The sequence below is a fragment of the Lutjanus erythropterus genome, chromosome 8, assembly GCF_056507025.1.
Source record: "Lutjanus erythropterus isolate fLutEry1 chromosome 8, fLutEry1.hap2, whole genome shotgun sequence".
NCBI lineage: Eukaryota > Metazoa > Chordata > Actinopteri > Lutjaniformes > Lutjanidae > Lutjanus > Lutjanus erythropterus.
Genome location: NC_139324.1, coordinates 11,514,508 through 11,534,775, shown reverse-complemented (window position 1 = coordinate 11,534,775; position 20,268 = coordinate 11,514,508). Strand labels below are relative to the sequence as shown.

Here is a 20,268-nt window from a genome sequence, read left to right as displayed (position 1 = left end):
TTCTCATGGTGTTTACAGCACCTGAAATTAAGGATGTCAAGTTGTCCCAGGTATAATAAAAATAGCACCTGGTAACCAAAAGATATGGTCCAGGACAATTCTGGGACAATAGAGAAACCTACCATTACAAGTAAAATTATTATGTTTAATGATACGGACCACCTTGGATTCTCTACGTTTGGAAGGGGAGGGTGAGGCAAGACCACTGCTAGATGCCATCAAGTTCTGCACAATGAAGTTTTTACTATGAGATAGGTTCAATATGTGTGTATGTAACCTTCTCTCGCTGTATACCAATCAGAAACAGGTTTGCATTAGCGCTGCAATTTATTGATGAAATACTTTAGAGATGAAAAGAAGAAACAGTGACTCAAGCAATGCCGAAAAGATTGATGAAAACTGATTGTGGCCAAACTCCTACATGTATGTTGGTTTCAGATCTTTATTCATATGTGAGTGCAGGAAACAACGAGCAGAACTTCCAAGGAAGACCAGAGTGAGTCAGTGAAGTGATGTCACTTACTGAAACAAAGTTATTAAACTGTAATTGTTATGTAGAAAGGAAAAAGAGCTTCATTTTCAGACAACAGTTGTTAAGTCTGGGACAGTTGTAGGGCTGTGTAACTAGCATTGAAACTTCTCCAGTACAGTTTTTACTATTACCATTTGTATGGGTTTGCTGGCAGCCAATCACTTCAAGCAATCTTCGATCTGATGTAGTGTGTGACTAGCCCGACACCACAGCAGCTACAACCCGTACAGTCTGTGGAGTGGTACAGTTGAGCGTGGTGTATTTGACGGTGTTGGCAGTTCAGAGTGTGAAGATTCCACCAAAATGTTCGAAAGGACGGCTATACTACACACCAGTATATAAATGCATAAAATGTGGAAGTGTTATTTCAGGAAAGCTTCCATTCACATGATGGGTATCAAATGAGGTATCAAATAAAGTACTATACTAGTATAGGTATCACTTTAAGGATACTGGTATTGGTACTGGTACTATAATTTTTCAAACGATATCCAGTCCTGGGCAGTTGAGAGTGGAATTTTGGACAGCTGCAGGACACTGAAGAAAAAAGTGAATTTCGAGCCCTGGATGTTTATTTTCCACTGTATTATCACAAATGGGGATGATTAGCATGTGAGTGCTATCTGATAAAAATGTTTTTTATTTCATTTTATTACAAATACCTGCTGACAAGCAAGATGGCCTGAAGGTGTTACAGGATGTTCTGATTTAACTAAGAAGGCTGTATTTGTACTAAACATTCCAGTCAGCTGCACTCGTATCTCAGTGCATCTTTATGCATCATCACCAGGCTGTACTGTATTTGCACTTCAGTGTCAACAAGCTCGAAAAAGAGAAGGAAAAAGAGCAGAGGGTAAGAATGTTTCCAGGATGTAGCCATATGATTGGTTGGGTTTTTTTTAAACAATTTTTCTGCTTCATACCTGCTCTATTTAAATATTCTTTGTAATGCATTTTATGATTACCTGAAAATGCATCAATTTTACAATAAAGCAGTTCTTCATCCTGCAAGTATTGAGTTTTGACCTCTTCAATAAAAAAGAGGAGAAACACTCAAATGTAGAGTCAGAAGACATGAAAAAAAGTAGAAACACTTGAAAACAGAACTAACAACTGGCAGAGAGACAGGAGCTGGAGTTCCAACCCAGATTAGCTGATATACAACGCTTTCATCTCATTGTTCCACATCTTAAAAATATCCCTCAATGCCAACATCCCATAAATCAGTAATTCCCAGAGACCGAGTCGTGACCCACAGGTGGGTCACAGGGAATTTTATTTGGGTCACCAAATAAAGACGATGGAAGAAACTCTGCGAAATTAGGATTTATATCTGTAGTACACATTTTATAAAGAACTAAAATGTGTATATTGTTTTACTGATGAAAGGAGAAAATGAGAGCGTGTAAATTCTGCCACTAATTTTGTGTCACTGAGAATGAGAACAAATAAAAACAGATTGCCTGTTATTTCAGACCAAATGCATTTAAATCTCATTTCTAAAGTATTTAACATGTGTCATCTGAGATTAAGGAAACATGTTAAATTGAAATACCTGCTTCTCTGACACTTTGAACCATAGACAGTATATTAAATAGGATTTCAACCTATTTTATACACTGTCTTTGGCTCCAACTTGCTACTTGAGAGCTCAAATTAAACACATGGTAAAGAAACAGAGTAAAGAAAAACAGAGTTTGTGTACATTTTTAAGTGAGCTGAAACCAACTCTCAGATACGGAGGATGTTTTGTTCTGTGCAGTTGGTATAGATGGTGATAGTCTGCATCCTGGCAGAGGGGGTCACTGCTACAGCGCTCTCTATTGTGCCCCTCAAAGACTCCCTTCAATCCTCAGATTCACTTGGCAGAGATCATAAGGAGGACAATCACATCATTCAGTAGGCTGGCCACAGTTTATACTTGTCTCTCTCTCCATCTCTCTCTCTCTCTCTGTAGTATGTTAGTGCCCCCACCTCACACAGTCTCTCTCACTCTCATTTTTACCCTCTCTCTCTCAGCTGTTTATCAACTATTAAAATCATAGCAAGAGATACGTTCCAACAGAGTTTCAGTGATACTTTAAACAAGTTATCGTCATCACCAAAAGCCATGAAAATTCCAAAAACAACACTGAGTGTTGACTAATAAGTATTGTTGTATTCTATGTATCCAAAGCCTGATATATGTTCTTCCTCCGTGTCAACCATGTGCTAAAATTGAAATAGCCTTTTCATCATTACTATGCAACTTTGAGCAGTACCTCTCTCCATAAAATTTAATCAGATTAAATGAGAACCTGTGCTTGTCTATGTAGTTGCAATTTCAAACATATTCAAACTATGACACGAACAAACACTACTGACTAACCTGTGTTTAAAGGTCAAAAGTTGACATTGGTTGAAGTTCCTGTCTATAAAAACCTCACCACTAAATAATGCTCTGTAATATTTGTGCATATATTGATGAGAAATAGTAAGGAAACTGTGAAAAATAACTATTTGAACCTTGTATTTCCTGAATGTTCACTCTTGAAAATAAAATCTGAATGCATCACAAACAAAACACATGCTTAAAATAGACCACATACAGAAAAGGTCTTTCTTCAGTGCTTTAAAGCAGGAGCCTCCTCCACACTGCACAGCAGCCAATAGCTTCAGATACACAGGCTCAAACACAGGCACGCACACACCCACACACACATAAGAAAACATGTTAATCTCTTTGCAAAGTGGTGCATTCACTCTTTATGTGTATGTATGTGTGTGTGTGTGTGTGTGTGTGTGTGTGTGTGTGTGATGATCAAAGGGCTTCATTAGAATAAGCATTCAGCCCTCCTTTCTCCTGCTCACCCACTGGCATTAACTTCTTCCTACATGATGCTACACAAACACACATGTGCATGCACACATAGTGCACACACATGCCTGCAAACACAGTAGCACTGTGTCATTCCAAATCCATGAGTCTAGCAGGTCTAGATGACACATAAGTTGGGTTTTGAAAGTATGATAATCCTGGGAACTCATTTATACCTTCACACCTCTAAGAATCATGTTATTCCTTATTTCATACATTGACCCATAAGATTGTTTTGATACAACTGAAAAAATACTCCAATAATGTCTAAAAGTAGTCACTATCGTGGTGGAAATAATTCATGATAAAAATTTCTGTAGAAATTTTGAATGTTATGTTTTTGTTTTGTTTTTTGTGGGTTCTGCCAGTTCTATTGAAGTCTCTGGGAGAAACACACTAAAACCCAACCAATTTACACTATAAAGATAATAAAGAGATACCTCTAAAACATTAAATAAATTAAAGAGCACAACTCAAAGAATAACATACTGACTGATTTTCCCAAATGTGCTCATTTGTTTATGTGCTTTTGGTCTCCATATAGAATTACTGACACTGCATCTCCCCTAAGCTTCAATAGAAAGAGCAGTGATGTACTGTCATTTACTTCTTTATTAGTTTCCTTGAAGCAGACAAAGTGAGAATGTGAAGAAACATAAATGATTAAGAGCACAGTGTGTGTTCAAGAGATGCTGGATTATCTACACAACACACAATATTATCAGCACCAGCAGATAAAGGCTTTAAAATGAAATGTCAGTATCTTCTCAAAATGCAGATATTTCTGCCAATATGATGATGCTTATATGTGCACGATACAAGTATCTTTGCAGTGTGGAGGTTATTTTGAAGTGTCTGAAACTGATAGCAAAGTTGCTGTTTGCAATGGTTGCTCAGCATCTGTCAGAGGAGGAGGAGAAGCCAAATCACATTCCTTTAACCTAAATATCAGGGCTGATATAGCCTATCCAGCTATACTGGTCTACATCAGCATTGGCATATATTTAAAGATAAATATCAGTTATATTTGAAAATGACTTGACAGTGTTGACACATTTAATATGAATTCTTGAGCAAAATGCCCTAAAAGCCAAAGTATATTTGTGAAGTTTTTTGATGAACTTCACTTAAAAACCTAAATGAACATCTGAAGAGTTAGAACTGTTCTGTGTTTGTGTTGTCACTGTGATGTCAGTTTGATTTAGTTCAACTCAGTTATGGAATATTAAATCATCCATCATTGCTCACTACATCTGAGCCTTTCTTACCCTGAGGTGTGCATAAACTACAAGTTATATGATCTTTTTAAAAATACAAAAATGTGAAAGTATCAATTATTTTATTGATATTGGCCATGAGAAACATGAAATCTATGGCGCATCCCTATTATGAATTTAATTTGACCCAGTAGTTGTCTTATTTTACCAAGTGAATGTGTGCAGTTCACAGAGTGTCATATTTTACGTCAGCACTTGCCAGTGGACCGTCACGATACATGAAAAGTTCAGGTATCAGAGTCAGTATCGGGGGAAAAAATGGTGTCTGAAGAGCTCAAGATCCCAATATGGGAGAGTCCAGTTTAAAATCCAAATTACAGTTCAGTCAATTCAGTACAGTTTGTCTGCTATAACTTAAGCAATGACATGATGGGACTGGAGGTGACCAGTACAGATGTGCTCTGCTCTTCATTTGCTGCTCATCCCAGCAGAGCTCTGGGGAAAAGACAGGCTTGCAGCGTCCGCAGTGTTACAGTAAAGAATAGAATTGAAGATGCTGAAGGCAGCTCATGCACTCACATAAACATACACAAATGCCTCAGGGATTAAGCCAACTACAAAGGCGTTATGTGATTGTGTTAAAGAAACTGAGAACCCATTGGCTGATGCACCGTAGCTACAATAGTCCAGCCATATTCACAGTGTTCCCTGTTTCAAGACGGGCCTGCTGGTCGGCTGTCTTCTCTGTGGTTATAAATACTTCCTCTATTTGAAGCTTCATTTTGCATTATGCATTGATCTGCTATAAATGGTCCCATACAGAACCAGACAAACCCACAGAAAACCTGACAACACTAACAGTCTCACTTAAAGAAGAAGTCAATTTCAGTCATGAGATGTCTGGTATTTAAGAAAAACAGCTAAATGTTTCAGAGTGGAATCTCTCTGCTGTTGGTGGTCAAGCTGTAAGTAGCTACAGATGCAAAGTGAGACCTCAGGAATGTGATTTAATGAACAAAATTCAATGATAGAGATGAGTTCGTTTGTCCTTGCTCGACACAAGAAATTTATACAGAACTATGATTTAAATCTAAAATACATTAGAGTATCACAATCAGATCCTACAGCTGCAACAAAAAGTCAATGAATTAACAAATGGCAGCAATTTTGGTTACTGATTTAAGGTAGAATAAGTAGGGTTTGACAGTTCTTGTTTGTATACCAGCAGAAAGGTTGCTGATTGTTGAGTCTCATTCTCAGGGTGTGAAATAATGATGTTCTGGGTTGGTAAACCATCCTGAGCACAGCGAAATAATGAGAAAATAAGAAGATCTGGACCGAGGGTGAGGTCTCTGTGGATGATGATTATGAGGGATTTTTTCTTCTAAGCTTGCAAAATGTGAATGTTTTCTTGTTTCATGTATTTTCTCTTCCATGTGTGAAATCACATTCAGTGAAATGGATATCTTCAGGTTTTGGAGTGTTGGTCAGATAAAACGAGATACTTGAAAACATCACCATGACTTTGTGATAATAAAAATTCTCATTAGTTGAAGCCCTAAAGCCCTGCTACAGCTTATACTCAGATGTTAATTTGTCTATTTCAGATTGTGCAAAAAATATGTGTGGTGGTCAGTTCTTTACAGTTGATTGAAATTATAACACCGCAGTATTCATGTTCTCTCAAATTCACATTCATACATTAAGAATTTAATCCCCCTCTACACAAACATGAATAAGTAATCTAACAAATGATCCAGTCAGCCAATCAATCTGATGATGTGCTTGTGATCGAGATCTAGAGATTGAGATCTGTGCACTATTAATGTAGGGGTTTTAGCTGTACTGCATTATTCCACAAGAGGCTTATAATGACAGTAATTCATTGCAAGAATAATCTTAAAGTGCTGCTGATTGCAACGAATTCAGCATAAAGTCTGCAAAGTCCAGTCTCACAGATTCCCAATAACACAGAGATATCTCATAAAGTGTTCATGATGTTCAGTTTAAATTAGTCCAGAGAGGACAGAAGAGCTTTTTGACTTACCCATAAGCTCTTTGAGGAAAAGAAGTGTGTGCTTGGCAGGAGAGGTGCAACAATTACTCGATTAATCAATTAGTTATAACCAAATATTCTGATGAATGATTAATCATTTTGAGATTTTTTTGAAGAAAAAATGGGTAAATTCTTTCATTTGAGCTTTTGAAATTGATTTTTTTTTTTTTTTGTTTTCTTTAGTCCTTTAAACTGAATGTTTTTGGGTTGTGGACAAAACAAGACATTTGAGGTTGTCATCTTGTGCTTTGGGAAACAATGATCAACATTTTTTCACAATTTTCTGACATTTTATGAACCAAACATCTACGCCTGACTGATTAATCAGGGGTATCTCTGCAGAACTTCACTGTAACGCTGTTTTGTTACATTTTTCCTTCAAAAAAATGCAGCTTCTGTGATTTAGATATTGCTATTGACCACACTGTGATAATATTTCAGTTAGTGTATAATACTTTTTTACACTTTCGACTGCAGTTTTGGAGACAGCAGAATTATCCCAACGTAACCGAACTACAAGTAATCCAACATTTACCAGATTACATGAATGAAGGGCGGCTGAATGGATTGCATAACAAATGGTGCAAGTTACAGACAGTCATTTGTGACAGTTTACATACTGACAGTAACTCTCTGAGCTCTCATCATCTTGGCCAGTGCAGAAGCAAGATTAACTAAGTGTTGGGATGCTTTAAGCAAGCTGTCGCTCAATGCGCTGAGAGGACACTGGAGGCGAGACTGTTTCCACAGTACAGATAAACAAGAGGCATGAAATCTAACATTACAGCTCTGTGCTGGAAAAGACTGCTGCTGCAATACAGAAAAAAAAACAAAAAAAAAACACCATGATGACAGAATTCACTTGCGGGAGAAAGACTGACTGGAGATATCAATGAGAGTACGGTTTGCAGCAGCAAAAAAGAAACCAAGATTACATAAGCAAGTTCAAACAGTTATTTTTTCCTCTATCCTCTTTCACCTCCACATGCACAAACACACACACAGCCTCTAGAGAGATGGATAATCAAATCTGTGTTACACATGTGTGAGATGTGACCTCAGCAAAGAGAAAACCCATTCTATTTTCAGTCTTACCTTCTCCAGCTGTCATGGTGCAAAGACGCCCTCAGCACTGATGCCAGAGAGGAATGCTGCTACACAGCTGATAGCTCAACTCTGTCTCTCTATAGGCTTCACCCTATATGTCTCACCCACTGTTTACCTCTCAGTGGTGCTACAGAAATGGCTGCTTTGTTTTGCTCTATCCCTTCCTCCCTCTCTTCTATCTATCCCTCTACAATCTCTCTGCTCTCTCCCTCTCCTCCCCCTCCCTTCCCCTTCTCTCCCTCCCACTGTGGCAGCAGCACCACAGCAAAGCCACCCCCTCTGCCTCCATCTGTCTCACACATCACAATCGGGTTCAACGTAAATGTTTTCATGGGTCAGAACTCTACTTGCCTGGCGTCAGTTCGTACTTGATTAAAGTCCCTTGCAAAATACAAAGTTAAATGCTCTTTTTTTCTGATATTATGTAAGTACTACAGTAGATGTCCATGCCTGGTCATAGTTAGTTGCAAGATTAATGACAGGCAAGGAAAGATATGGCACGATTTTTTCCTGTAGTGGTGACCAAAATTTAAAAAAATATAAATATTAGTGGTTTGAATTAAATTAATGCTCCCTACACAACTCTAGAAACACAAGATGATGGGTGTCATATGTTGATCATCTTCTTGCCAATTTCGCATCAATATAATCCATAAAAAAATAAAGTATGTTCCCGTGCAAACTTTTTATTTTGGTTTTTGCCACCTCAACTCACTACCAGTAACTTGTTTACCTGCACTATTTTAGTGGATGAAATATTATTAATCTAAACTGTAAAATTGTAAAGTTGTATGATCAAAAAGTAGGAAAGCAAAGGCACACATTTGCTCCCCCAGGTCTAATAGTGGAGGGGCAAATGCTCTACTTGCTCGCCTCTGTCCACATACATTTAGTCATAAAGTTACCTTTCAGCCTTCTTGGTGAGCACTCCTGTACTTCTGTACACCAAGTTTATTTTGGAGCTGTTGTCACAACTGTCAAACTAAACTGCAGGCTTGTTTAACAGCACCGATTATCCTCCGTCCATATAAACACCAGACATTCTTCTCAGCTCTGAGGCAAATTGATTCAAATTTAAATGAATCATTGTCTACAGTTGCAAAGTCAATTTCAGTGCAGCTGTGAAAGCGCGAAGTCAAGCCTGTGAGGAACCAAGCAGCTGATCATGATGAATATGATGCCTGACTATCTAATAACTGCTAAAATGACTCATGTTTGCATATTCCTCCAAACTTTCCACATGTTCAGCAACTCTCTCTTGTATTTTGGAACAGGCGCAAGCTATGGTATTGATGTGTACTGCATAGTAATAACAGTTTAAATAACATTATTACTTCACACAAACCTGGGATTAGTATCGGCGTGCAGGAGGGATTAAAATTAGAAAATAACATTATGAGAAAAATTGAACATCAAAACATCAAAAATAAAATTATATATAAAGAAATCTCCTCCTTCTTTTTAAGTGTCTTAAGTACTACTCGCTGTCATTTTCACTGTTAAAATGAAAAGAAGAAGAATCTAATCCAAGGGCTGTTTCCTTCTTTTAAGAAAGCTCGAACACAGCCGCAGAGGACATTACACGACTGTTCTCACTGACTGAGTCGTGTTTTTCATGCCAAGTAAAGTGATCTTCGTGTGGAGTGACCTTTGAAAGCTGATATGAATAGAAACAGAGTGTTGTACACTTTATTGTCAGATCAAAACATGTTGCTAAAATAAGCCACAGATTAAAAAAAGAGTCTAATAATAGACCTAAAACTAACATCAGTTTAAGTTTGTTTAGTTCAGCTAAAAAAATCTGCAGTGGTGACGAACAGAAAACTATGGTGTTCATTTAAAGGCTATCATCTTACACCAGAGGATCAGCAAGTGCTCCTGACTGGCATAATTAATTAAGCTGTTGTGGCAGCTGGAATCCACATGTGAAATGTTGGTGAGTGGTAGCGGCAGAGATGTTGCAGACTGCTGCTGAAATGCTGAGCCCTGTCTGACTGTATTCTCCTTGGCTCAGCTGTTGTCCCTGTAAATGCACTATGGATGTAGTCAGCTGGAATGGGACAGAGTCAGCAGTGAGGGTGTCAGAGTGATTCCACCTGTACAGAGGTCACAACTGTTCTCATTTCTACTGACAAATATCTGCATATGAATGTAAAATGGATAGAAGAATCTTTTAGCCAAACTATGCTTTGAGAGTTTTTAAAGAATCCATGAAGGGAGGGAGAGGATGAAACACGCTATTTACATATATACAAGCAAATGGAACATCCGAATGCAGAGACCCTGAGGGAATGAGTGAGAGCGAAGCTCAAACCTGTCTACCTCACACATCACACCTGACTGCCAGCACATGACACAACAGGAGAGGAAGAGACCCCAGCGCTGCTGGCAGAAGAACCATGGACTGCATTATTCTGAGGAGCATGCATGGAATGAATTACAATATCACATATTTGAATATATTTCTTGCTTTTTCCTTGATGGCCTGAAAAAATTGCTAAATTTGTTGCTACTCAATTTTAGAAATAAAGTCACTAAGAGGGTCTGAAAAGTCACTAAATCTAGCAAGAAAATCACCATGTTGTCATCACTGAGCCCAATAATAATGATGTGGGCGATAAACGAGGGGAAAAACAAGTGGGATTGATACAATGGATGATGAAAGACAAACAAGTGGCTAAAACTGTGGTTATCACCCAGCTGCAATGCTTTCTGTTGTCAGCAAACCTCCACTGTCAACATGAAAAGTAACACACAGTCATTGTCTGTTATCATTCTTTCCCTCCATGCTCTAACAAATGCATCATCTGTAAGTTCTCTATATTAAATGTTATTTTGATTGGGTTGTTTTTGGAAATTAAATGCTATTAAATGGGCCTCTGTCTAATTATCATTAAAAACTGAAATTAAAATAAATTAAAATTAAATAAATAAAGGAATGAAATAAATTAAATTAAAAAGATTTTGACAGAACCTTTATTATGTCTAATGTAACCTATGGTCTGAATAGTATTGATCAGTCACATCTGAGTGGGCTTCCCCTCAGAAAACATCGGCTATTGTCTGGCAACAATTTAGATGTTTATTAGCTTTTTAAAACTTATCTGCATTCATATTATAGCTGCACAATATAACAAGAAATCATATTGCCATTATTTTAACAGATATTGCAAATGCTACATAGTTCACTATTAGAGGGAATGGTCATTTTTCTACTATAATTTCCAAACAAACATGTTTCCTTCCATATAGAGAACAAGATTTGCAGGCCAGGGTATCTCTGCAGCACTACAGTACTTCATTATAATGCTGTTTTGTCACACATTTTTCCTTTGCCAAAAAAATGCAGCTTTCTACGATGTGGATATCGCACTTGGCCATATTGTGATTCTGATAATATTTTCATTATTTGTACAGACCTAATTAATATGCATATCTGTTTATAGAGATTAGCCTGCAAAGCTGTCTTGTGTCTCTAATCAGATGGTAAACAGTGACTGGCACACAGAAGATGAAGTCTTGGCCTGGTTATCTGTTATCCAGATATCCGCTGGCTACACTAGAAGCCCCAGAAAACTGGCCTTTGCCTCTAGATGCTGAATGATTGTCAGATAATAGTAAATGAGTTCCGAGAGCACAACTCTTTTAACACACCAAACACTCATAAGTAGACGAATACAGGAACATGGATCTATCTTTTTATTGTAATTGTATCTTTTTTCTAAATATTCCTGTCTGTTCTGATATAGTCATACAGTTAAGAGGGACGCCTCAGGAAGTCTGTTTTGGTCTTTGGCTCCACAGAAGGACATCTGAAAGCTTCAGTGGATGCCTGACTCCTGTGGAGAAACCTCATCCCCTCTAGCCCCAGGCTGGCCGTCTGGCCTGCAACCCCCCTCCTTCCTCCACACACATAGCAATACACACACACACACACACACACGACATGGAAAATACAGTCTTAAGGACGTTGACACACCCGGATGCAGCGTGAGAGAAAGACGAGCAGTGATACAGGAAAGAAACAGCCGACTAAAAGATATTGACAAGGTGATGAATATGAAAGCCTGAATGAAGATATTTTTGTACATTTCTCCCCGCACAACATAACAAACAACCACCGAGCTGCTCCAGACACACAAACTCTCCTCTGTTCATACCATGTTATACTTAGACAACAGCCCTGTTATTCACAGTGCATCTGCCCATCCTCATTCCCGACTGTGCTGGATGTAGTGAAGGAAAACAACAAAAGCAACGATGAGAGGAATTTAAAAAAAAACATTCCACACAGTGGGAACCTACAAACTATTTCTGAAAGACTTGAGATCAACAGCAATGCTTGGTATATTTTGTTGATGGATACATATCAAATAGTCAAAGAGCCGTCTGAATAAAACATGGCAAACAAAAGCAACAGTTGATAGAAAAACAGAAGCTAGAACAGCAAGATGAAACAACAACACGCAGGAAGAGAACTCACCTGAGCCAGAGGATGAGATCATGTTCCCGGATCTTTGGACTTCATCAAATTTGCTGAAGATTACATTCAACCTGTAAGCAACCAAAGCAAGAGAAAGAAAAAATTAAAAATCTGCACACGAGTGATGATAAAAAGAAAAAAAGGGACAGGGGAGTGAAAAAAAGTGTCGGGAAACAGAAGCAGAAAGAATGACAACGGACAGTAAAAAGGACCCTGAAGCTGCCAACAGCACCGTCCATCACTTCTGAGGTGAGAAGCTCTCCCCTCTGGTCTGTGCAGCAGAGACGGCCAAGACCAAAATAGACAGCAGGGTCCAAAACTGCCACACAGATGACAAACTGGCATTAGGGCCAGAGAGAGAGAGGGGGGAAACATAAGGTCCAGTGTGAAAAAGGTCAAAGAGGACATAAAATGAACAGAACATGATATTAAAAAAAAAAAAAAAAAAGAAATAGAGGTAATCCAAACCTGAGCTATTACATTCTGGCTCCCTGTTTGAGGGGATTTAGTGGCTGGAAAAATCATCTGCAGTGTTCTGTCAACACTTTATATCAAATTATGTCACATGCAATGAATTCAGTAACTTATGCAATCTACACTCATAGAAACCATTACACACTAACTTCATCTAGTGTAATTCAGTTCAGCTCAATTCTGCTTGATGAATGATAAAAACGTGATGACACATAACAGATCATCAAGATGTTTTCCATGTGGACAAAAATCAGGTGACAAGGGAAAAAATGTCACTCTACAGTTATTAGCAGTGCGTCATTCATTTTTAAAGCACCTTCAACATCTGATCTTCTCTTGAGCAAAGCATTAAACCCCTGAATGTGGAGCTGCTCAGAAGTGGTGGTGATTGTCCATTGACCAGTTTTTGTTTCCTAAAAACATGTAAGCAATCTTGTTGACATTACCAATGGATGTGTTTATATGTGGGCAAAAAAATGATAGGATAATGTCCCTTTTCTATATGGCTGAGAAAGAACAGTTATGCAACACTAAATGCAGCCCTCTATAATTAACAAACTTTTGAAAAAGCTCAACCTCTACTGAGAACTTTGCAGTGTTACAGTTTACTGCTGTGTGGTTTTGTTAAATTACCCCGGGAGATGCTGACAATGCCTTTTAGTTTAGCTAAAGTTACAAGTAAAGCTGACTTGAAACATATTTAAGAAACACTGCGAAAAAATGTTTGCAACAAAAACACAATTGAAGAGATTTTTATTCCTTTTATTTTCTCCTTCTATATTAATATTTCTCTTATTGTTACCTTTTTTCTGTGAACACCAACCTGCCAATGGGACTAGAGATGGAAATTAGCCTTGGCTTCAATCTCAAACATATTTACATGGAAATGTTCATTAATATGTATGTCCCATTTTTAAAAAATAAAACAAATCTAAATCTAAGCCACTGACTAGGGCTGCATGATATGGTAAAAACAAGAGAAATAATGATACGATTCATGATTAGTGGAAATCGTCATTTTTGGATCACAACTTTCATTTTCACTAAAAAAAATATTAAATTCATGATGTTGTGACATTTGTTGGGGTCTGTACCACAAAAAACAGGTTTCATACATCTGGAAAACATGATTTTTAGGCCAGGGCACCACAGTGCTTTAATGCCTTTTGATTAATTGTGCAGTTGTACCACTGACATTTGACAGGTACTGTTGAACTTAAAAAAGAAGAAGAAGAAAAGAAAAAGTAAAGGAAATGCCATTTAAAGGCAAGAAAAAGAAAAAAACAACAACTTTTTAACAGACATGAGATGGAGAGGTTTCTCTGTCAGGGTGCAGCAGGTAGAGACAGGTCATGCAACTTTCTCACCAATTTCATGATGCCATTCTGTCCATCACATATAATTTGGACATTTGGACGGGAAGGTCACAGCAGCCATGAAACCGATAGTGGTTAAGTACTTGCAGATGAGGTGGATTAGATAGTTTTGTCTGTAATCTAAATTGAGGTTGCGGAGCGGCACACAGCATTTGAAGAATCTTTCTCTGTGACCTAATCATCTTCAAGTGTAAACATTTAAAACTAAATGAATAAAATTTGTATAACATTTTTTTATTGTGTTTTCATAAAGTAAATAGCTTTTTCTTCATGATGATTAATATTTTCTAGCACAAAACTTGAGTTTGTGAGTGTTAATTTGATCTTATCTGAGAACAAAAAGACGTACACAAGTATTGATGAGTGTCTGTAAATGAAATTATTAATTAAACTGTTCACACACACAATTTGAGATCAAATCTATATACGAACTATTCACACATGCGGCCCAATGAACCTTTTTCACAACTAGAGTGTACAGTTTTAATAACTACACAACCTTTATAATTAAGCACTTTAATTTTGGGTTGTGGAGCTACAAGTTAAGTATGAAGATGAAGAGGTACAGAAGGTTTTCATAGTACATAGTACAACATAGCTGGGGCTTTGGCAAGACCAGCAATCCTACATGAGGAACTGTGCACGTGTGTGTGTGTGTGTGTGTGTGTGTGTGTGTGTGTGTGTGTGTGTGTGTGTGTGTATATAACATCATTATTGTGGCATTTTCACTCACAAACAACTCTCAACTTGAACAGTATAAACATATGCTCATTTGTCAGTTTATTTGGTACACCTAGCTAAAATTAGTTGGTCTAAAACCAGAGTCCTGCAATAAATTCTCCTTCACAAAGGTTATGATGTGAGAGGTATTGATTCAAGTGTGTGATCATTCTGGAGGATACAGTTTGTGGTGCTGCTGAATTGCATTATTAATTGCTTTATACTCAAAGGTGTTTCTATTATTAACTCTATCCTCACTGGTAGAAATTGGTTGGACTGTACATAATATTAGAAACACCTCCTCTTATGATGCAACAGTTTAAGAGCACCACAAACTAAATCCTCCAAAATGATAATACAGGTGATTCAACACCCTTCAAAAACAGGTCCAAACAAAAAAGAACATTTTAACCTTGATGAAGGGATGAGGCATTGCAAGACCGTTGTATTAGACTGTATTAGTTTATGATATGTGTACCTAATAAACTGGCAACTGAGTGTAAATCATCTTCTGGTCAATTAGGATCCTAAAGATGCAGTGTGTTAATTCTGCCACCAGGGGGAGAAGAACCATAGTGTTGTAGCCTGCTTCCTCTTTGTGTCTGGGCACTGGAGAAAATCTTCCTCTCACCATTATAACAGCATCTGACCTATGCTCACTGTAAGTGTGTGTGTGTGTGTGTGTGTGTGTGTGTGTGTGTGTGTGTGTGTGTGTGTGTGTGTGTGTGTGTGTGTGTGTGTGTGTTGTGTGTGTGTGTGTGTATGTGTGTGTGTGCGTGCAAGAGAGAGACAGAGAGAGAGAGAGAATAAGTGTATGAGATTGACAAATGATACAAAAACAGAAAAGAGCAAATAAATGAAGAGGATGGAAGGGGGCACAAATATGAAGACAGAAAGCGACAGGCTGAGAGCGTCCTGTTGGCTTACCGTGACTGTGGAAGGCCTTTTTTGCTGAGGTCCATCCTAACCCTCTCACCCACATGTCTGTAGATCTCCACCAAGCTGCTCATAGCTCCGTCACGTACCTGATGAGCACAACACCAGAAGAATTTATCAACAACTTCAATAAACGCTGAAATCTTTACTCCGACCATTTAGGGACTTTTTTCATGTGCACTTCATTCAGTGGGTCTGGCCTTGTTCTGATGCATCAATCTACCATGGCAGGTTTTAATGCACTACTTAATGCTGCCACCAGGGGAAGGACAGTGTATGGAGTGATGCAGCATGTTCCTTCTTTTAAACAAAATTCCTTGTGACAAATAACAATGAGAATATCTAAGAGCTCTTCATTTCAAAATTCTTCTTACTTTCCAGTATCAGCTTCAGGTTTATTGTCAAGTAAGTTTTCATACACAAGGGATTTGCAGCAGTTTACTGGTGCATAACAATTAACATTTTTAAAGCCAGTAATGCAAATAAAGAAGCAAAAGCAGGAAACGGACAATAAGGCATGAACATATATTATAAAACAATATGTCCAGCATAAACATTATTTGTATGAAGGAGCTGTACTGAATGTTCAAAATATTGTCCAGGGATTGTGCAAAAGTTCACAGTATGAAGTATAAGAAGTCTGTGTAATCTGTCATCAGTTTGTGTAATATTATTTCCCACATATATTATAATTCTGACAGAGTTCCACAAACTTCTTTGAGGTAAATCGCAGAAAGAAATATATTTAACAACAGTGGTGACGAAGCATGACTGGGCATACCTGACTTGTGGGGTCCCCCAACAGGTTACATATGTGAGGAACAATTTTACTGAGGGTCAGGCCTTGAGCTCCGTATCTGGAAGAAAAGAATTGAAGTAAATCAGTCCAGAGAGCAGATCTGCTGGAGGAGATACAAGGAGACAAGAGCAGACACACCTCCTGTGTGGACAGGGAAGTTAAATACAGTCAAGCTGCAAAGCATAGTAACAACACCAAGAAAACTGCTGTAAGAGACATGTTTGCCTTTTGAAAACAGAAGCTTATCAAACGACTGCTAACAAAAATAAAACACCATTTTTTGTAACTTCACAGCAGGTAGAGTAGGTAACTACGTGTTTAACTAATGAAATTGTGACTCATATACAGAATGGATCCATTAAATTATACATGAATTGACAGGGAAAATTGTGGAGAAAAATACTACGGAAGGAGTTCGCAAATGACGCACTCTAAAAGCAAAATGGACGGGAGGCATTTGACTCACGTGTTCAGTGTGGCGATGAGACAAAGGCACACTCCTTCTCTGGTCCTGTTGTTCTTGTGTTTGAAGCCTCCCAGCATTCTGTCCCACACATACTACAACAACACACAGCAAAATAGTGTGCATGATATGGATTAGTGCAATAACATACACTACAGGACAGGAAATGGACAATAGTTTGTTGACACAGCCCACCACTAACTATATTATACTGCCTAAAGTAAAAAAGAACTGGTTATTCAAATGTTTAAATACCAATGAGTAAATCAATGCATTTGCTGATATTATTGATTCTAGGTCTATAACTATAGTTAAACTCAATTGTTTTGATCCCACATACAAATTTTAAGTGGGGTATCAGCTAACAGAAGTGGGCTGTGTTGGATCAACATCACAGGTTTGAGAATCAGATAAACTTCCAACAGCTCAGCACCGAGTTTCATCATATTGAACAAGCTACAATCTAACTAAGGCAATTTTTATTACCTAAATAATTAATTATCTAAATAAGGCACTGTTATTCAGGGGAACAGCAACACAAAAAGGAAAAGAATATCGGCAGCAAATTGACATTCACACTCATTAGAATTAGTTCAGGCTGTGTGCTGAAATCCTAAACTCAGTGAAAAATGATCTCTATTAGAAAAACATGTTAGTGTACAAGTTCACACTCATTTCTTTGAAATGACACTTCTAACAAGGGATGCTGGAGCCTATAGAATGATGTCAATTATATTCATGTTTGTGTATTAATCTGAATAGCCAGGGTTACTTAGATTTATAGTTATTATAGTTTTAGACTATAGCAGACAGCAGACTCTAAAAGGGAACTCAAAAATTCAGTTCACACTGATGCACCATGATGAATGAGAACTGTGTGTGTGTGTGTGTGTGTGTGTGTGTGTGTGTGTGTGTGTGTGTGTGTGTGTATGTGTGTATGTGTATGTGTATGTGTATGTGTATGTGTATGTATGTATGTATGTGTATGTGTATGTGTATGTGTATGTGTATGTGTATGTGTGTGTGTATGTATGTATGTGTTGGTACCTGTGGGCTGGCAGCTTGCTCCATGATCTTTAGCAGCAGTGTTTGGTCTTGTTCTCGCACTTGGTCTTTTGCGTCTCCTAATCGATCAATAAGGCTGGGAAGAACTGAGGGAAAGAGAACAGAGGGACACACTTGAACTGAAGAAGACAAAAATCAAACAAAACAGAACAGAACTGATTGAATTAATGAAGATGTGATTAAGACTGTCTCAACATGTTTCTTGCAAACAAATTACTTTACTTCCATTTCTTTAATATGTTACAAAAACAAACATCCGACATTCAAACTTAAAATTGAAGGATCTGTTTCAGGATTTGGCCAAACTTGGAATGGGAGGAAGAATCTGAATTGTAAATGACTTGATTCTTATTTAACTTGAGTGCAGAAAGGTGGCAGAACAGGGCGTGGAGGGCAATCGAGATTAAAGTGAGAAGGGCAAGAAACAAAGCCAGGACAAGAGAATCTCATTGTTCAGCTATTCGTATTCATAAGAAGAACGAGGCCAGGTGTTGGGTGTTGGACTGAATGATAATCTTGTATCTAACCTAACAAGAAGTGGTGTGACTAATGCTGTAAAATTTAACTAGACAAAAAGTAGTCAAATCAAAACATATTTCTATTTCTTTGTTTCAATTGCTGAATAAAAAAATAAAAGAGGCTATAAAAGACAAATAGCTCAAGAGAAACTGGTAATTAGGGGTGAACAGCTCTGTAAGTCCCACTACAGAAATCTAAAGCAAGTTGTTTTAGCTACATTAAGAAAATGATGACAAGGTACAAAGATTTAAACCATCATAATATAGGCACTTGACAAAAAAGTGAGAAAAAAATAAATAAAAATCTGTATCTTACCTGTTCCTACATGGGCCCTAAATCTCTCCTGTAACCTTGTCACTACAGCAGATAGGAGGTCCAAGCCCAGCAGAGCCACCTGGTGGAGACAAAATAAAACATAGAAATTAATCTAAATACAATTTGTAAATAATATTTCATAAAAAATAAATCATATAAATATTCTCTCATTTCATTGATATGACTTTTATCACCCATGAATGAAATAATCATTGCCACGACCCTGGTAAGCTCAAGTTGGAGCTTGTATTCAAAATGGTCTGTTGCAAAGCATTATGGGTAGACAGATTATTTTCATGTTTGTAAGTTTCTGCTGTGCTTATGAATGACACTGACCTCCTATAACCTTCACAAAAACAAATTATAACACATCTGGGACTCAAGTAAGACATAAAAGCATTTTCACTCCTGCACCACGACAGAAGCCTCTGTGGCCAAGCATTGATATAAATGCACAGGCCCCACCCACTGCACCTTTCCTTGTCATGGGGTGAAAGAGCTGCTCAATGAACGCATAGTGAGAGCAGCCCTGCTGACACCATAACAACACTCACGCATCACCTGGACACCTGTCTAGTGTATGGTGCAATTTTTGGAAACTCTAAACATGTTACAACAAATATAACTGAAATACACTCCCAAATTACCAGTATGTATAAGTTTGCTGCCATCTGGTGGTATAGTTGCAGAACAGCAGAGGAAGGATACAATACTTGCATGCATGAACTTGAGCACTTTTATGTTATTTGGTAAATTAAGAGGCTGATTCAGATAACTGGAAGTGGGTTGTGTGAGGTGCTTATCAAGAGTCCCACAGTAGATAGTAGGTTGGAGAAAGACAAATGAGCAGAACCAAATCTGAGCAATATACTGCTGTGGACAGATGCAGCAGCAAAAGGTATTATAGCCACCTAAAAAATAAATCAATATCAGCTTAAGTGTACCATATATTTATAATACTTTCACCGCTCTTCCTTGCTGTCAGACAGCCTTTTCTGATGTGAAGCTGTTGTTATATGAGCCAAATATCACTCTCTTCAAACCAACCAAACTCCATGGGATAAGTCAGTAATTATACTTTGCAGAAGCTGGAAGTTTCTGGCCTACCATTGCCTTGATCTGTTAATTTGTTTGTGTTATTATGGAACTTTGGTGAATCTGAACTATCCTTTAAAACAGCAAAGTCAAACAACAACACAAATATACTAACCCATGGAGGAAGCAACATTCCAGCAACTCCCATGTTATGCAAAATAAAATAACTGATTTCAACCATAGAGTTTGGTTGCTTTGGTGAAAGCAATATTGGCTTGTAACAGAAGTGGGAACCAGAAAAGGCTGTCTGATGG

The 20,268-nt window shown here is 37.8% G+C and overlaps 1 protein-coding gene and 1 non-coding gene across 17 annotated transcripts in view; one reads left to right on the top strand and one right to left on the bottom strand.

Moving 5' to 3' along the window:
• Nucleotides 1-18,994, bottom strand: part of clasp1a (cytoplasmic linker associated protein 1a) — a 72,395-nt gene extending 53,401 nt beyond the window's left edge. For 15 of the 16 annotated variants that reach the window (XM_084724501.1, XM_084724508.1, XM_084724513.1 and 12 more), the window contains exons 1-6: nucleotides 18,920-18,994; nucleotides 18,068-18,171; nucleotides 17,024-17,115; nucleotides 16,540-16,615; nucleotides 15,750-15,847; nucleotides 12,253-12,323 (exon numbers count right to left, since the gene is read on the bottom strand). In XM_084724501.1, coding sequence (XP_084580627.1) covers nucleotides 12,253-12,323; nucleotides 15,750-15,847; nucleotides 16,540-16,615; nucleotides 17,024-17,115; nucleotides 18,068-18,091 — 361 coding nt within the window. In that variant the 5' untranslated portion in view covers nucleotides 18,092-18,171; nucleotides 18,920-18,994. Of the gene's footprint in view, nucleotides 1-7,757; nucleotides 7,894-12,252; nucleotides 12,324-15,749; nucleotides 15,848-16,539; nucleotides 16,616-17,023; nucleotides 17,116-18,067; nucleotides 18,172-18,919 lie in introns of those variants that run through there. The other variant, XM_084724517.1, reaches the window with a different exon arrangement.
• A 398-nt stretch (nucleotides 18,995-19,392) lies between these two features.
• LOC146322521 (U4atac minor spliceosomal RNA) lies at nucleotides 19,393-19,519 on the top strand. Its single transcript, XR_014771342.1, has one exon. It is a non-coding gene; the product is annotated as a U4atac minor spliceosomal RNA (small nuclear RNA).
• The last annotated feature ends 749 nt before the right edge of the window (nucleotides 19,520-20,268 follow it).